This window comes from Schistocerca serialis, chromosome 2, assembly GCF_023864345.2.
Source record: "Schistocerca serialis cubense isolate TAMUIC-IGC-003099 chromosome 2, iqSchSeri2.2, whole genome shotgun sequence".
In the NCBI taxonomy this organism is placed as follows: domain Eukaryota; kingdom Metazoa; phylum Arthropoda; class Insecta; order Orthoptera; family Acrididae; genus Schistocerca; species Schistocerca serialis.
This window is the reverse complement of record NC_064639.1, coordinates 785940494-785958742: the sequence shown is the minus strand read 5'-3', so window position 1 is coordinate 785958742 and position 18249 is coordinate 785940494. Positions and strand designations below refer to the sequence as shown.

General features: G+C 39.1%; 1 protein-coding gene across 5 annotated transcripts in view; it reads left to right on the top strand.

Moving 5' to 3' along the window:
- Positions 1 to 18249, top strand: part of LOC126458007 (prominin-like protein) — a 517920-nt gene that overhangs the window by 445463 nt on the left and 54208 nt on the right. For all 5 annotated transcript variants that reach the window (XR_007585562.1, XM_050094783.1, XM_050094784.1 and 2 more), the window contains one exon: positions 13448 to 13615. Coding sequence is in view for 4 of the 5 variants with exons in the window: in XM_050094783.1 (XP_049950740.1) it covers positions 13448 to 13615 (168 nt within the window). In the remaining variant the exon portion in view is untranslated. The remainder of the gene's footprint in view (positions 1 to 13447; positions 13616 to 18249) is intronic.

Sequence of the window (18249 nt, the reverse complement as noted above, 5' to 3'; positions counted from 1 at the left end):
CATTACCACATGGCAGGTGTCCTGCAACAAAAGTTTAAAAACCATCAGGTGTTCCGGGCACATTGTGTGTATTAAATGTCAGAAACACAAAATGACAGAAGAGAAGCAAAAGTGCATGCAGATATTAAATATTAAAGAAAAAATCCTTTTTGACTTGGATATAAAACAATATGTAAATATAAGAAAAGTATATCAGTGCGTGTCACATAAGAGCAGTCATAGGAAAGCAGGATTGTTAGTGACACAGTACCATGAAGGTGATTTCTGTGGGTGAAGAAACAAGTGTTAAAAGCAGTTATAGTTAGCCATTTTTTATTTATTTGGCAGATTATTGGCATCTGAAGGGTTTAAAATTTGGTTAGTCACTATTGTAGATGTTTTAGAATTTGATTTTTTTATAACTGTGTCCCCAATTACTAAAATGTTTATTAAATATGTTTTGAATGTGTGGTGTATTAATATTACTGTGGAAGAGTAAAACAATTGCAATAGCTATGAGATAAATTGTAGCAATATAGCAGAAAGACAGTTCGTCAGATAAATTTTCAAGATAGTTGCATGGGAATGGTGGGGATTGAATTGTTTGAAAAGCTGATATTTCAACAGTGATGGCAAATTTTATACTTCTGACATCTCTACAGTAGTGTATTTCTTACAAAGTGCATAAGGACTGTTTTGGTTGAATAGTTACGTAACATTTTCTTCACAGGTGATTAAACAAGACACATATTGCTACACATTGTTAAATTTGCAGATTAGAATTTATAGTGTGAGTTAGCCCTTTACTTCCTTAAAAAAAACTTACAACAGAAGAGTGGTGAAGTGAGAAGACTAAGCATAAGAGTTATCTGTCTAGAAATTCATGCATTTTAGTACCAAAGCTCTCGCTACTTTTGTCTGTCAGACACATTGAATGTATTTCCAAATGTGATGTTCTGTGATGGGAGACATCTGTGGATTGGTGATTTTTACTGAGTGTCCTAGGAAAAACTAATATATCTAAAACGATACAGATTTTTCATAAGGAAATGCAAACATTTGAAATTTCATAGTTCATGACTTCCTTGTAGTAAACTATGTTCCACTGACTTACTTTTTTTTATTTAGTGCTTTTGTTAAATAAGTATGTGCTGCTGTACATGACCTAAGAGTTTTGGACCATAGAAGTTGAGAAAATAAATAGCAACCTTATTATGAGAGAGTGGGGGAGGGAGGGGATTTGTGTAGATCAGTGGGAGAACTTACTTGCTGAAGATTCTTATCCAGCATGTTAAGAACACTCATATTATCTGGTCTGCAGGACTTATAATGAAACAGCACAGAAGCCAGTTTAAATCCATCAACTAACCCTATAAAGCACAATTGATAGGACACTAAAACGTCCTTTTCCTGCAGTGTCATAAAATTTTGTGTACATTACACGAATCAGAGTACCAAGTAACCCATTTTACTTCACTTGTGAGAAAAATGTCTTCCTAAAATAACATTTCTTGTTATGAAGGTTCTGATCTACTCAAACAATAATACAGTGTTGTGTTGTCACAGACAGTGGCTAGGGTTGGCCTTTGACCCTGGTGTGTGTTGTGGGTACTGAATTCAGCACTTAGTCTAGCTGGTGTGGCCAGCTCACAGCGTAAGCACATTGTATGCAGGTCATGTGCTGCTGTCAGCAGTATGGGGACAAGAGAATGTTGAGTCAGGGCTCCAACCCAGGCAATGTGTGGCTGTGACTGCCTCTGAGGAAGACACCCACACTGGCACATGGATCAGCACAGGATGCACCAGAAAGTGTGGCATCAAACCATAGGCTGAACCATAGAAGGCTGTGATGACAGCTGGCCGCAGCAAAATGTACCTGCACAAAGGGAGCCAGCAGCGGTAGACTATGCCTGCAGTGGTAGTGTGTGCCCACACAAGGCAGCTAGGCAGGCTCAGGCATGAACCGAGGACCCCAAAGCTGGTGACTGGCAGTTGGTGGAAGTGGGCCGACAGGTGGGCATCTCACTAGAAGGCAGCAGGTTGACTCCCAGTGGCTTCCAGACTTAGGCCAATAGGCAGTCCTGCAGCTTAGTGAAGACAGTATCTTGCTTGGCAGCTCAATGGCCTATTTAAAGATGGTGACTGGTGTAAACTTCCTCTCATAGCTAGCTGCTCTGCTAAAATCGGCATTATTTAAGCCCATTAACCCACCAATGCTTTGACAGACTATCACTCATTGTCACACAGGACAGGGAGGAGTGCGATGGCAGGCTAGTGTGTGTGGTAACCCCAGTCCAGTCAGTGACACTCCAGCCTGGCTTCATACTTCCGCTGTGTCAGTGGTGCTCAGCCCTGCTGGTAGCACTGAGACCTAGACGTGTGATAACTTTGCATATGACAGACCTGGGCGGTGACTCCTACTGTGTCAGCTCTGGTTGTTCTTACCAAAGAACACCTTTGTGGCCTCCCTCTTTCCTGCTTCCTTGATGCCTCTTGCACCATGTTGTGGTGGCATGCATCATTATTTCAGCATGCCAAGCAAAACAGATGTAACATAACACAGCTCCTCTCTTTGGTGTAACATAACACAGCTCCTCTCTTTGGAAGATCCAGAACACCAGATTGCAGACTTGACTGTAAACACTTCTGAAAAATATTGTATGACTCGCCTTGCAGTTTGACGTATGTCTTTTTTCCTTACACTAGTTCAGCTGAAACCACAATGTCGATTGGCTGAGAACTTAACTATTTCCTACTTCCTACAGTTCATTTAGTCGCTTGGTAACTGGTGCACAGGGAGCTCAGTTAGGAGGGGGTGGGGGTTTGCCTTTAGTAGGTATAGACTGCAGAAAGAAGAGTCAAGACCAAATTGGCACCCAAAATTCACACACATCTTACCATGTCTATATGGTGTTCATCATTACTATATTGCTGCATGTGCTGGAGCATCTGTTAAGCAATAATGGGTGGAGTAAATTAGGTTTCAAGGTATTGTTGAGGTAGATTAGGTTTTGGGCTGGAAATCCATATAGTGATTTACGTGGCCAGTACAACAAAGGATGTGGCATTTTTACAATGGTAGCTAGGAGATGAAATTGTGGTCCTGAGGTGTCACAAGTTGTGCCATTAATTACCGTGTTTACTCGAATCTAAGCCGCACTCAAATCTAAGCTGCACCTGAAAAATGAGACTCGAAATCAAGGAAAAAAAATTTTCTCGAATCTAAGCCGCACCTGAAATTTGAGACTCGAAATTCAAGGGGAGAGAAAAGTTTATGGCCGCACCTCCAAATCGAAACAAAGTTGGTCCATCGTAATATCAGAGACAATTTAAGTCAAATGAATGACGATACAGCTACAGTAGTTTGCTTCGAGTTGTAAGCTTAGCAGTTAAGCTTTACCAGGTAGACATTGCTATGCGCGTATTTATACGGGTACCCTTCCTTTTTCACGTGCTTCGTCTCGTTTGAATTCATTGCTTATTTTTCTTTGATAAGTGCCGTTCTCTTTGTTATAGGTGCTTACGTCACTCTAAGCTGAAAATGCCTTATTGTACTATGTGTTCCATTGTTTGTCGCATTCTGAAGATGAGTATTTATGACCTGTCGCCGCTCACGGTATGGCTTGCTTTAGTGCACGCTGCCGCCACTTACAATAAAGAAAAAGAGGAATTGTCTCATTAGTGAAACAATGGCAAGAGACTGCTATTTGCTGTTACTTACACCACTGCACTAATGATCAAGAACCAAATAATAAACTGCGTATGATAGAAAATGTTCTGAACGAGAATTTAGCGGAAATTTTTCTCCGTTTGAAAATCTTTACAGGCGCCTCTTTAGTACATTACATTCTGCAAAGAAATTAGTAATATTAGATTCAAAAATCTAGTTAGTTGCCATGCTTCATTTCTAACTATCACTATTCAGCATAAGAATAATATGAATATAAACATGACATGATATGTATATTCTTCCGCGTTTGCTGTTGTCTCACTCTAGTCTCGTAGTTTATTAGGCAGACAGGATTTAAATGAGATAACAGCAAACGCGAAACAATACATGGCAAAATGTTTATACTCATATTATTCTTACAGTGAAGAGAACACAGCATGTGGTTCACAATTCATAAAAGTTCCTGTTATCATCAATCTGTTCTCACAGGTAGGAAAAAATTCAGAACGTAGAGTTGGCCATATTGACAAACATCCCAGTCTTGCCAGTAGATTTTCGTAGTACATTGAAATGCTGCTACATTCGAAGATGAACAATACGGAATTTGTATTTACTTCGTTGGATAACGTTTGAAAATGCAGTGGTCGAAACTCGGGACGGAGAAAAAGCTCGTCTTCCACTTTTTTAAAAACTTATTTACTGACGCAGAGGTTTTGGCACCAGTATTTATCTTTGTGCCTGCAAAGCGTGCCTGTGTAGCGTTACATATATTCAACGGCAGAAGTTAGTTGTGGCGGCACCTACCAACATTTTTCAGAATTTCCGCTTGCTTTGCACTCGATTCTAAGCCGCAGGCGGTTTTTTGGATTACAAAAACCGGAAAAAAGTGCAGCTTAGATTCGAGTAAATACGGTAATAAACCGCTGCTTTGCAGCTCTAATCATACTGCACCATTGGATCAACTTTCTCATAACAGCTAGTGACAATATGGAATATATACAATGTACCTCCACTCTTTGAAAATAAGGTTGTGGTACCGGGAAGTCCTGAGGGCATCTTTCTTCCTGTGCTCCCCAAGGAATAATTGCACCTCACATGCTCCTGCAGTAGTCTGGATCACTTGGGTCGGGCACATAGTGAACTCACTCTCTGACAGCAATGGAGTTTGTCCTCTGACATTAACACAGGTTTATTCCCTTGTTTGTAAATTAGCATCACCTCCTTTGTTCTAATTTGCATGTACTTCCCCAAAGTCACCTATCTCACTGGGTAGAAGCAGACCGTGTAACATTTGTACTGGGAGTTAGTACTTGGCTGCCGGAAATTAGACCAGCACTTGTACTGTTGATGTCAATTCCTACCAGTACGATGTGATAAAATAGTGACAGGGCTTTTTCATCTGGTTTAACAGTGAGCTCTAATTCAGCCAGTATTTCCTTCTTCACTATACATAGGCCAGCCAGAAATTGCTTATATGGTAGCAGTGTAGATTTAACTGCCCATCCACCACGTGCTATATGGCCTCCTGCAGCCCTGCTGTCTCCATTTGAATGTCCTTTATGTTGTTGGCCAGTGTTCATAAAAGTCTTCTTACAGCTACCCCGGTGTCCAGCAAATCTAACTAAATCTGTATAACATTCAGATCCTGATTCTCTGCACTGATTGCTATTTTCGCATAATCCTTCAGTCCTGCTGTCTGCTTTTGCAGCATCTCATCATTGTTCAGTACATCCTGTTCCAAGATAGTAGGTCGCATAGTATGCCACTCTGCTAGATCCTTAGTAGCTTCCACTACCCCCCTTCACCTGTACTAGAGTATGACTAGGCTCCCATATCGTCAGTACCTGTGGTCCCAAATACCGTATCAGCAGCATCCAACCACACTTTCTCACCTTGTTGCATGTACATGGTACCAAATCGACTGCTTGTTTTAATTGCTCACTCAGATGTTCATTGGAGAGATGTACTTCTTCCTATAACCCTTTAACCCCTTCTTCAGTTCTGAGAATGTTTCTTCTAACCTCCATACTTCATTTCTCATTTCCCACATATTGTATGTTAGTTTTAGCTTCCAACAGTGGCTGGTTAAGACAATATCTTCCTGGCTGGAGAACAGTACCTCTCCTTCCAGTCGGCGGTCGTGCAGTGTACATATATCTTCCTGGCTGTGGAGGTGCAGCACTGCCAGAACTATAATGCACCTCATGGTCATCATTGCTGGTGACGCTACCTGGAGAAAGGAAGCTCCAGTCACGCTTTCTCTTATCCTCAGAGTCAATTGTCCATGATCCACACCTATTAATATACTCTCAAATATACAGGTTGTTCCAGGAATAATGATCAATATTCAGGGATATAACAGGAACAACCATTTGAAGCTAGAAAGACTAGTAAATACGGGCTTTAAAATGCCTGCCATATAAGCTATGAGCATTTCATTTCTTCACCTTTGATACTACTAAACAAATCTCTTCTACTGCAAGCTCTTTGCTTTCCATGTTGTGAGAGGAGATGATTGTATGGACCAAACAAGAAAAAAATGTCAAGTAAACATGGGCTCTAAAATGCATGTCTTAAGAAACTGTGAGCACTTCTTTAGTAGAAGAGACATGTTCCTGGGACACTGAGTGTGAGGAGTCTGTCACCTTCAGTCACTTCTTTAACTTTGCCAGCTTTTTAAGTTTTTGTCACCTGTTTCAACATTTTTGAAACATTTTTTTCTCTTTCAGGAAGAAAATAAGTTATTTCCAGTCTGAATCCTGTGCTGCACTGCTGGGGTTGCTGGCAGGAGACTGCGGGGATCTAGGGCCTCAAATTCCACCAGTAGGCTTTCCACTGCTAATCTCACTCTGCTCCTTAAAATTTTCCACCTTCGAACATAATGCAGTCATACTGGCAGTCTGCATATGTCTAATGTTCAAACTCGACCGCTCTAGATCCTCATCTAAAACATCCAAATTGTCAACTAACAATCCTTTTTGACGAACTTACATCATCATTGCCAAAATTATCTACACTGACCCAGGTACCACTCATTCACCATCTATTTCAGTGTGCGTACAATTCTCCTGCACACAAAACGTGTGTAACACATTCAATTCATGATTCTCCTCCATTGGTTATACTGCTCAGAATGTATTTCCAGGCAATTCGGTTCTTACATTCATCAAAAGTAATTTACCTGTACCTTGTGGTACTTTTATCACACAAATTGGCTCTGCATACAGTATAACTGGTTCCTCCTTCGTGAAGGATTAAATTTGCGGCAGTATGTCACTGACAGTAACTTTCCTCAGTTGGAACAAAGTTCCCCCGAGTTCCACCATGCATTTTCAAAGACCTATTTTTGTGGAATTTTTATACAATTTTTATACAAGAAATTTAACCCTGGGATTGTGCACTGACCTTCCCCTTTGTGGAGTAAAATTTCTGTACTCTCTCAGAATTGTTTTGATCCTGACCTGACTTTTAACATCACTGAACCTATTGTCCATACATCATTCTCCCCTTGTCCATGCAACTTACCTTGAAGAAGGTTTAAGTGCCTCTTCTCCTAGGTGATGCACAGACAACCACAGCTAAAATTCTAAAATATTTGCTCCAACATGAATTGATTAGTGAAGATGTAACGACAGTCTTACAAAAAGAGTAGGTAGCTACTCACCATATAGAAGAGATGTTGAGTCTGACGGGCACAACAAAAAGACGGCTGTAAATTTGGGCTTCTGACAAAAAGACCTTTTTTTAAAGCAGAAGACATGCACGCCATCATGCAAGCACTACACACACACACACACACACACACACACACACACACACACACAAATCCCTCCCTGCAGCCCAGAGATGTTAAGTTAGGCAAGAGTGGAGACCATATTGTGTCTTCTGATTGACTGCTCAAGCAATTTTCAAATGTTCTGTCATACCGCGGGACACAAATTGAGATCTACATACTCCGCAAGCCACCGTACAGTGTGTGGTGGAGGGTACACTGTACCACTTCTTGTCATTTCCTTTCGTATTACACTCACAAATAGAGTGAGGAAACAACAACTGTCTGTATGCCTCCATATGAGCCGTAATTTCTCATATCTTCGTGGTCCTTATGTGCATTGTATGTTGACGGCAATAGAATCTTTCTGCAGTCAGCTTCAAATGCCAGGTCTCTGAATGTTATCAATTGTGTTTCTTGTAAAGAACCTCACTTTCCATCCAAAGATTCCCATTTGAGTTCATGAAGCACCTCGATAATGCTTACATGTTGTTCAAATGTACCTGTAACAAATCTAGCAGCCCACCTCTGAATTGCTTCAACATTTTCCTTCAGTCTGACCTGTTATGGGTCCCAAACACTTGAGCAGTACTAAAGAACAGGTCGCACCAGCTTTGTATAAGCGGTGTCCTTTACACGTGAAACTCTCTTTCCTAAAATTCTCCAAATAACCCGAAACTGACCATTTGCCTTCCCTGCCACAGTTCTCACATGTGCACGATGTGTGTGACACAGCGCAGGGCAGCCTGCGTTTTTGTAACGTAAGAGGTTCAAGTGCAACTGCGTAGATAGGGCCACGACCCAGTGGTGATGCAATGTGCACCTGCTCCAGATTGTGTTGAACTGTGGTAGTGGCACAGTTTCTTGTGTCATGCTAGTACTATGCTCGAGATGAGGCGGTGAGCGGAAGCACAGTGTGTATGGGCAGTGGTAGTGCTGGATGTCTGAAAAATATTGCCATACTACTGAACTTTATTGTCATTGAGTAGTGTTCCATTTTCACCATTTAAGCTCTTGACCTCTTTTCATGAGTGTGTTATATGTTTCATGAGTGTGTGTTATATGTTTCAAGAGTGTGTGTGATATTTTTCATGAGTGTGTTATATTTTTCAGTTATTTATTTCTATATAGTTTTGCTATTGTTTTTCTTTTGTCAAGAATAGTGCACAACTGAATGACTGTTGAGCCATTAGCCACTTGGGTTACAGCTTCTGCCTCCACAATGTGTTCAGACCCCAAAAAGGGCTGAATGATTCATCATGAGGGTGGTGAAATAGGAAGTAAGACTATAAAATTGTGTGTTCGAGAAGCAAGGCAGGAAGTTTTAAATATTTAATAATGAAACAAATTGTCTATGTGCTGCCTATTATGCTGATGATCTGGACAAAAATTTGAAAAGTGGAAATTTCCAGTTACATCTCCTTTGTGCTCCTGCTAAAAAGCTTCAAGACATGAAGTATGTAAGTTTCAGTGTGATTACTTGGATATGAATGTAAAAAGACACTTTATACTACATACTTGTGTACATCACATTGTCACTGTATGCTAGAAACAGTAGAAAAATCCCATGGCACGTCGTGACAAGAAAAAGCATTTCAGTGGTTGCATACACAGTATCAGCATCGATAAACTAATTGCACAACTTGCTACACAAATGAAAATTGTGGTCAGTATACTTCTGAAAGTATGAGCTGAAAGAGAGTGGTGATTTGATATATTTAATTTGCTGAAATGGGTTCCTGACAAAGGCAGGCCTACATTCATGACAATGTTTCTCGAATGACGTAAACTCTTCGTCTCACAAGGCACATCTGGCTAGCTTCCACATTGCTGTCACATGCGTTATTCACAGCTGTTGACAGTACTCTGACCATCGTGTGTTGTGCAGTGGATCATTTGTTTACTCTCCTCAGTAATAATTCTTTTATTCACAAATCATGCACTGTCAGTTTGACAAGCCATAGGTGAGGATCCAGTGTCTGGCATGTGTGTGCGTATCACTCCACCTGAAGTGCATGGTCATTATTATTTTCATATTGCTCAGATGAGGAACAAGACGAAATCCTTTGGTAAGTTTCCATTTCAGTAGTTCTCTGTTACAAATGCAATCAGTCACGGGATTCTACCAAAATTGCAACAGAATTGGCAATTTATTTTTGTGTGAATTGTTAACATTTTCCCATCGTATGCAACCGTATCACTTATGAGTAACATCTACATTCCACTTGTTGACAGGTTTAATTTTGCTCCTTTTATCAAAACAGAGTATAATTTTCATAAACTCACCTTGCAGCAGCTATTGCAACAGAATTCTGAAATAGTGTGTTTCATTAAACAAGAAATTGGTGACCAGAGAGGTCACTAGCTTATAAAAACCTCATTGTGTCAGTTTTCATTAACATAAGAGGAGAAATTTCATGTCTAGCTGTCAATGACTCTTAAAAACTTAACAGTACTGGATCGAGAGGGGGGAAAAAAAAGAAAAAAAGAGTAGAGAGAGAGAGAGAGAGAGAGAGAGAGAAGAAGAAGAAGAAGAAGAAGAAAATAAAAAAAAAGAAAATAAAAAAACTACAGTGAAAACTATAACTTCTGCCATATCACCATAGCTAAGAAAATTCCATGTGTTAACAATCTGCCGAAACACTCGATATCTTGAACAGCCTAGGAGATATGAGAGATGTTACGAATTTCTCATTCCTGCACTCATATGACCGGGATTGAAAACACTGCATACAATCCATTGTCTCTAGACCAGAGACAGACAGAGACCTTGTCCCAAGTCTAAAGAAATATTCAATGTGTTAACTAAATTTCATATACAGCAGCAGATAGTATAATGTGCACCAAATGCAAAAACTTTTTGGATTTTATGCAGTGTCTTACTTAAATGTGTATATCACAATAAGTATTATCATTAGTGAGATGGTGGGCACTTCACTATGAAGTTGATGTGTAAGGCCACACATCATGTGTGAAAATGAAATCTTTTATCAAATAGTTTCTGTAAAATCATTTGAGAAATATTAGATGTGGTGTGCTTTGATTCTGTCAGCTTAGCATGTCAACAACCGGAGAAGGCATGGAATCTGTGCGTCTCAGTATGCTCAGGACTTAACGGCATGTGCGGATTGTGCTTGCCGCACTGTAATCTCACATCACTTCACACGTGCTCTACGCATCTCAATTTGCTCAATTTGTGCTTGTTGTTGTTGTTGTTGTTGTTGTTGTGGTCTTCAGTCCTGAGACTGGTTTGATGCAGCTCTCCATGCTACTCTATCCTGTGCAAGCTTATTCATCTTCCAGTACCTACTGCAGCCTACATCCTTCTGAATCTGCTTAGTGTATTCATCTCTTGGTCTCCCTCTACGATGTTTACTCTCCACGCTGCCCTCCAGTACTAAATTGGTGATCCCTTCATGCCTCAGAACATGTCCTACCAACCGATCCCTTCTTCTAGTCAAACTGTGCCACAAACTCCTCTTCTCCCCAATTCTATTCAATACCTCCTCATTAGTTATGTGGTCTACCCATCTAATCTTCAGCATTCTTCTGTATCACCACATTTTGAAAGCTTCTATTCTCTTCTTGTCTGAGCTATATATCGTCCACATTTCACTTCCATACATGGCTATGCTCCATACAAATACTTGTGCTTAGCCTTAACATTTGTAATAATGTACACAGAATGGACAGGACATCCATTATATTGGTATCACATGAATTTATTTGTGTCCGATGGAGGTCTTCCAATAACTGCAGCAGCAACATATTAGGAACTGTAGATACTTATGGTGGTTTAAATGTCCCATTAATAAAATGGGAAACAATGATGTAATTCTTGTAAAGCTGACACCAACATTGACAGACTAAAGTGATGGTTTATCAGTGTCTCTCAGCCAGCTTGGATTTTCAACTGAGCGGACATGCAAATTGCCAAGATTGTGATTTGCTCTGTCTGTAAATGATGAGTCTTCTGCAACAAAATGTTCCATAGAAATGCCATGAAGCTATTGGTGGAACAACATGTGGAAATGATGAAGTATATTAGAATGTAATATTCATAGAACGTTTCTTTGGTTGATCCCACTCACTTATTCAAGCTGCCTCATAGTGACACGTGGATTGTGTTACCACTGCTAAAATGTTAGTTGCATTTCTCTCATCAGTTTATGTTCTTTTTTGATAGCATATTTTATTCTTCAAACTTCTAATTTCCCGAAATTTGTTATAGTAATTGCAAAGACAGATTTTGAGGCCTTGACAGTACCAGGCTACTTTTCAGCATATAACCGCACTGCTTCTCTTCAATTTGATGACTTCTCAAGCTAGTTGTGTGTGTTCCCCACAACAACAAAATACAAGCTGATGTGCTTCAAGTGCATAGACGCACGCGCCCTCACACACACACACACACACACACACACACACACACTCTCTCTCTCTCTCTCTCTCTCTCTCTCTCTCTCTCTCTCTCTCACTATACCTGAGTTAAGTGTCATAGGCATACATTTGGTATAGTAGAGCAGATGTTTGTGGGACCTCTTTTCCTGGCATCAGGACAGTGACTTTCAACACTGCCATCCAGTAACTGTCATTGCAGTCTGATTTTTGAAGGATTTTCCCAATACCACCCAAAAATGCATGTTGTCCAATAATAAAAGTCGCCATTCATCAGCCATTGAAAATTACTTGCATGATTAAAAATGTGGAAAACATAAATTACTGCAGATGAGTGGGGGAAAAAAACAACCACTCAATGTCCAAATGCAGTATTAGTGGTGTGTTGCAGGGCATGGTCACATCTGTGAAACATCTAAGCATTATCGTGCAAGGCAATATGAAATTGTTTGTTCCTATTAGGCACAACCAGCATGTGAGTTTTACAGAAATGCTCCATGAAATGAGAATGCCTACAGGAAAGAAGACTCTTTTTGTGACACACTATTGAGAAACTTTAGAGAACCAACATCTGCAACAGATGCAGAATAATTTTACTGTCTCTGATGTACTTCTTGCGTAATGACTATGAAGAAAAGATAAGAGAAATAAGGGTATGTATGAAGACACACATACAATAATTTTTCCCTCAGTTCACTTGTGAGTGGAACAGGAAAGGGAATGACTTAACAGTGGCACAGGATGCCCTCCGCCAGGCTCTGTGTAGTGGCTTATGAAGTATGTATGTAGAAACCAGCAAGAGGCTTGTAGAGTTGTCATATCTATGGAGTAAGCATTGCGTACTACACACTGCCAACATTAAACTAGAATTTTCATGTGACTTTAGTACAATGCTGTTTGTTCACAGTTTGTGTCAAGACAAAGACTGTAATGCTGCATTATTTATTCTGGTTTTACATGTATATTTAGTAGCAACACTATTGGTTGTTGTTGATACACCTGTAACTCGAAATACATGAGTAGGGGAATAGTTCGTTTTCAAAGATACTCACTGCAAATTTCCATAATGCGAGTGGCAGTGTATGTTGACAACAAGAGCCCTCTACTGTGCATTTGAATGCTTTCTTCATAAATATTCCTACTATGTGGACAGATCTTACAAATATATTGACCCCTTCAGGGTCATTGATCAGTGCTTTGACTCTCCTCTCCTAAGTCAAGGAAATTGTATTTCAGTTACTAAGTGGAATTTCGGAACCAAAATAGAAAATTAATCTTAAAAATTCAAAAAATGTAGCATGTAAGTTTTTCGATAAAACGTTTTCCAACTGTAGAACAAATATAGTATGGAAACTTGTTTGCATCTCGCCTACACGAACATTGAAGTTGTGTTTGTCTTTATGTTTTTTAAATTCCTATCCCCTCTCCCACAAACACATCTATTTCCTGCACACAGTTATTTGTTTCCCCAGTGTAAAGTTTGCAGTGAAACTGGAATCACAAATTCTTCATATTGTGTTTTATTAAAACTGCTGTTTCCATATTATTATTATTATTATTATTATTATTATTATTATTATTATTTTCCAAGTAATGTTATGAACTGTGAATACCATCCTGCTTTTTAGTGGCCCTGATAAAAAGAACCATCATCGCCGCTATAATGAAACATATGATAATTCAAGTGGTTACATGGGTGACTACAATACGCATCTAGGACGTGGTGATCGAAGCAGAGATCGTACATCAGCAGGCTACAGCCCTGAAGATCTCAGATTTACAGATATGGCTCCAAAGTAAGTCATTTCATCAGAAATATTTTATTTCTTGTTGATTTATGTAATACATTGATTTTTCTCCATAATTTTTAAACGAAAGTTACTTACGCAGATAATGTACAGATACTGATTACATTAGATGCTGTAAGGAATGAGCTTTTATTTTATCTTGTCACACACCAAAAATGCCAGATTTTCAGTGTGAAGATTAATTTGGGCCCCATGATACATCGTATGTAAATTTATATATAAAAATTTACTTGGCTCACTCATGAAAATTGCATATCATTTTATTTATTTTCTCCTCTGTCTATTGCTATTTTTTAAATGTTTGTACCATAGTTTCACCTTAAGTAGTAGTTTCTTCTCTTTTTTTCTTAAAATTGAAACAAGCAAAGGTGCAATACTTGGTAGATGGTAACATAAGCTGTAAAATTACAGTGAAAATACTGAGTGAAAACATTCAACATGTGTATTGTGAGTGTTGATCTGCATACCATTGCTGGAGCACTGTTTAAAATTCTGAAAGTAATTTGTAAGCATTTTCTATCACAATATACAAACTTTCCATGCTGACTCAACTCCAGTCATAACTCAATTGCAGCACTATATGAAGATATCTGTGGAATTTTTATATAGTTGTGTGGCTTAGTTATCAGTGAAGGAAATTGCTAATCCTGAGATAAATGCCTACATCCTGGACTGAAAAGAAATTGTTGTCCTGGACATTCATAAACCAATTAAATGAAGCAAGATCCATCTGATAGGCCATTGATAGAAGTAAAAGATAAAGGATAAAGAAAAGAATATACTAAATTTCTACGCTCAGTTTATCACTTACATGTTGGGAAACTTCAGTTCAGGTTACCTGCTACAGAGAGCAGTTATGGGTCTCTGAAAACATAATGTTTTGACCTTCATTTAATTCAGGTTTTTCATTAATCCACATTTTGAATGCTCACCTCTAGTGAAGTATCACACTGTTAAAAAAAAGAAGCTGTCAAATGGCGGAACTTTCATAGAATCTTTGTAGCACTTAATGAAACATAAAGAATGATGTCACTGCTTCTTCAGGAATTTTGGCAGAGTTGATAGTTTTCAAGTTTTTAGCAGAGATGTCATTTTCTCTTTAAATGATATTCTAACAACTTTCCCAAGTATCTTCATTATCTATTGAGATCGGATTTCATTGCTCACTATTTTGACGTGAGCAAAACTGTAGCTGGGATATGCTGCACACCACCCTAGCGATTGTGTCCTGTTGACATTGAACAATAAAACAATTGATGGATAAAAAGCTTAGCCAAAACTGAAAAAGTTTAAGCTGGAAAAATGTCATGAAACTATACACTTCTCTAAAAACACATTCAATAGGTATTTATCTATGAGCAGAGAGTGAACATGGCAGTGTTATCCAGCATGTTTTAAGTAAACAGAGTGCTAGATCCACACTGTGCTTAGGCTAAAGCACCTATCCTCTTGGAAACATTGGTTCTATTGTCATTACATAACAATAGTTGAAGGATATTGGACACCTACTGAATCTAAATACCTTTTTGGTTTCACTTAATTGACTGCAGTTTTTGATGTAATGTACATTTTATAGAAAAACATAAATAGAACAAAAAATATTACATGAATATTAGCAAATAATTAACATGGACCATGTAGTGAAACTGTAGTCTGTATATAACATTAAGTTTACAGTTATTACTTTAAAAATCTCTGTTTGTTTTCTCATGTGAGGGGGTTCCAGGTTCCAGCAGTAGTTTGCTGTAATCTGTGTGTCCAATCTGACCTGATACCCTTCCTCCAGTACTTTGAAGTCCTGATGAAACCTGTCTCCTTGTTATTCACTGAGATCATCTAAAATTTCAGGAAATCTGTATGAAAAGCTTTGGGGAAAGTGTACATTTGTTCTCAGTCCAGCTTCAGCTTCCAAATTCTGAAAGTGTGTACGCATGTTGTGGACCCTTTATTGATAATTGTGTTCATTATGATTGTTCAAGAAGTGCATACAATAGAGAGAAGATTGCTCCAAGCACATGACTCGGTCCTTAACTTTGCTGTTGTGAAAATGGAATCATTTGCAGATATTACAAGGAAATGGTGTACTCGCCAAGAATGAATCTTCAGTAAATGAGATTTTTAGGCAAATCTCTTTTTTGATTAACTTCTACCTGTGTGCCTGGCTAATGCCAGTAGGCTTCTAACTTTCAATAACTGAACATCTGACTCTATGCTCGTAGCAAATTTTGCTGTAAAGCAAACAGAATCAGTTAGAGCCCTTAGGCTTAGAGGTTACTTTAAACTGCAATAAGCAGCCCAAGGCTTCTTATAACGGAAGTTTTTTTAACTAAAACTTGATGCCAGCTGATGTTCCTTCAGTGCAGTCACCTACATAACTGAAGCAACATTGATCATTCTTCAGTATTAATTTATTATACGGAGTATACAGGGTGGTCCATTGATTGTGATGGGGCCAAATATCTCATGAAATAAGCATCAAACAAAAAAAACTACCAAGAACAAAACTTGTCTAGCTTGAAGGGGGAAACCAGATGGCGCTATGGTTGGCCCGCTAGATGGCACTTCCATAGGTCAAATGGAAATCCACTGAGTTTTTTTTAAATAGGAACCCCCATTTTTTATTACATATTCGTGTAGTACATAAAGAAATATGAATGTTTTAGTTGGACCACTTTTTTCGCTTTGTTAGGTGGAGCTGTAATAGTCACAAACATATGGTTCACAATTTTAGATGAAAGTTGGTAACAGGTAGGTTTTTTAAATTTAAATTAAAATACAGAATGTAGGTACGTTTGAAAATTTTACTTTGGTTGTTCCAATGTGATACAGGTACCTTTGTGAACTTATCATTTCTGAGAATGCATGCTGTTACAGCGTGATTACCTGTAAATACCAGATTAATGCGATAAATGCTCAAAGTGATGTCCGTCAACCTCAATGCATTTGGCAATACGTGTAACGACATTACTCTCAGCAGCGAGTAGTTCACCTTCCATAATGTTCGCACATGCATTGAAAATGCACTGATGCATGTTGTCAGGTGTTGTCAGTGGATCATGATGGCAAATATCCTTCAACTTTCCCCACGGAAAGAAATCCGGGGACGTCAGATCCGGTGAACGTGCAGGCCATGGTATGGTGCTTCGACGACCAATCCAGCTGTCATGAAATATGCCATTCAATACCGTTTCAATCACACATGAGCTATATGCCGGACATCTAACATATTGGAAGATTGGAAGTATGTCGCCATTCTGTCATGCAGTGAAACATCTTGTAGTAACATCGGTAGAACATTATGTAGGAAATCAGCATACATTGCACCATTTAGATTGCCATTGATAAAATGGGGGCCAATTATCCTTCCTCCGTTAATGCCACACCACACATTAACCCACCAAGGTTGCTGATGTTCCACTTGACGCAGCCATCGTGGATTTTCCGTTGCCCAATAGTCCATATTATGCCGGTTTACGTTACCGCTGTTCGTGAATGACGCTTTGTCGCCAAATAGAATGCGTGCCAAAAATCTGTCATCGTCCCGTAATTTCTCGTGTCCAGTGGCAGAACTGTACACGACGTTCAAAGTCGTCACCATGCAATTCCTGGTGCATAGAAATATGGTACAGGTGCAATCGATGTTGATGTAGCATTCTCAACACCGACGCTTTTGAGATTCCCGATTCTCGCGCAATTTGTCTGTTACTGATGTGTGGATTAGCCACGACAGCAGCTAAAACACCTACTTGGGCATCATTCATTTGTTGCAGGTTGTGGTTGACATTTCACATGTGGCTGTACACTTCCTGTTTCCTTAAATAACAAACTATCCGGCGAACGTTCCGGACACTTGGATGATGTCGTCCAGCAGCATACATAGCACACGCCCGTTGGGCATTTTGATGACAGTAGCCATGCATCAACACGTTATCAACCTTTTTCGTAGTTGGTAAACGGTCCATTTTAACATGGGTACTGTACCACGAAGCAAATACCATCCGCACTGGTGGAATGTTACGTGATACCACCTACTTATACGTTTGTGTCTATTACAGCGCCATCTATCATAAAGCAAAAAAAGTGGTCCAACGAAAACATTCATATTTCTTTACGTACTAAATGAATATGTAATAAGAAATGGGGATTCCTGTTTAAAAAGATGCAGTTGATATCCGTTTGACCTATGGCAGCGCCATCTGGTTTCCCCCTTCAAGCTAGACGAGTTTCGTTCTTTGTAGTTTTTTTTGTTTGATGCTTATTTCGTGGGATATTTGACCCAGTCACTATCAATGGACCAGCCTGTATATTTCACTAAATTATATTGTATGGGTAGCTTTTTGTGGTGGTTCCATAGCAGCCCAAAACCAGCGAGCTGACATGCATACACATGTCAGTTACTGTTTTATCGGCCACACAGTGTAGCTTATCCAACTCTCAGGCACTTCTGAATTATCATCAAACTACCAACCAGCAGTAGCTGTTCTAATGTAGAATCATTCTACAGTTAATTACTCAAAGTAACTCTGAATGTAATTGTTTCAAGCCACACTAGATTATATGTTACTCGAACATTGTTTTTGGTGACATTTGCTACATAATTTACATGATCAAATTTGTACCCT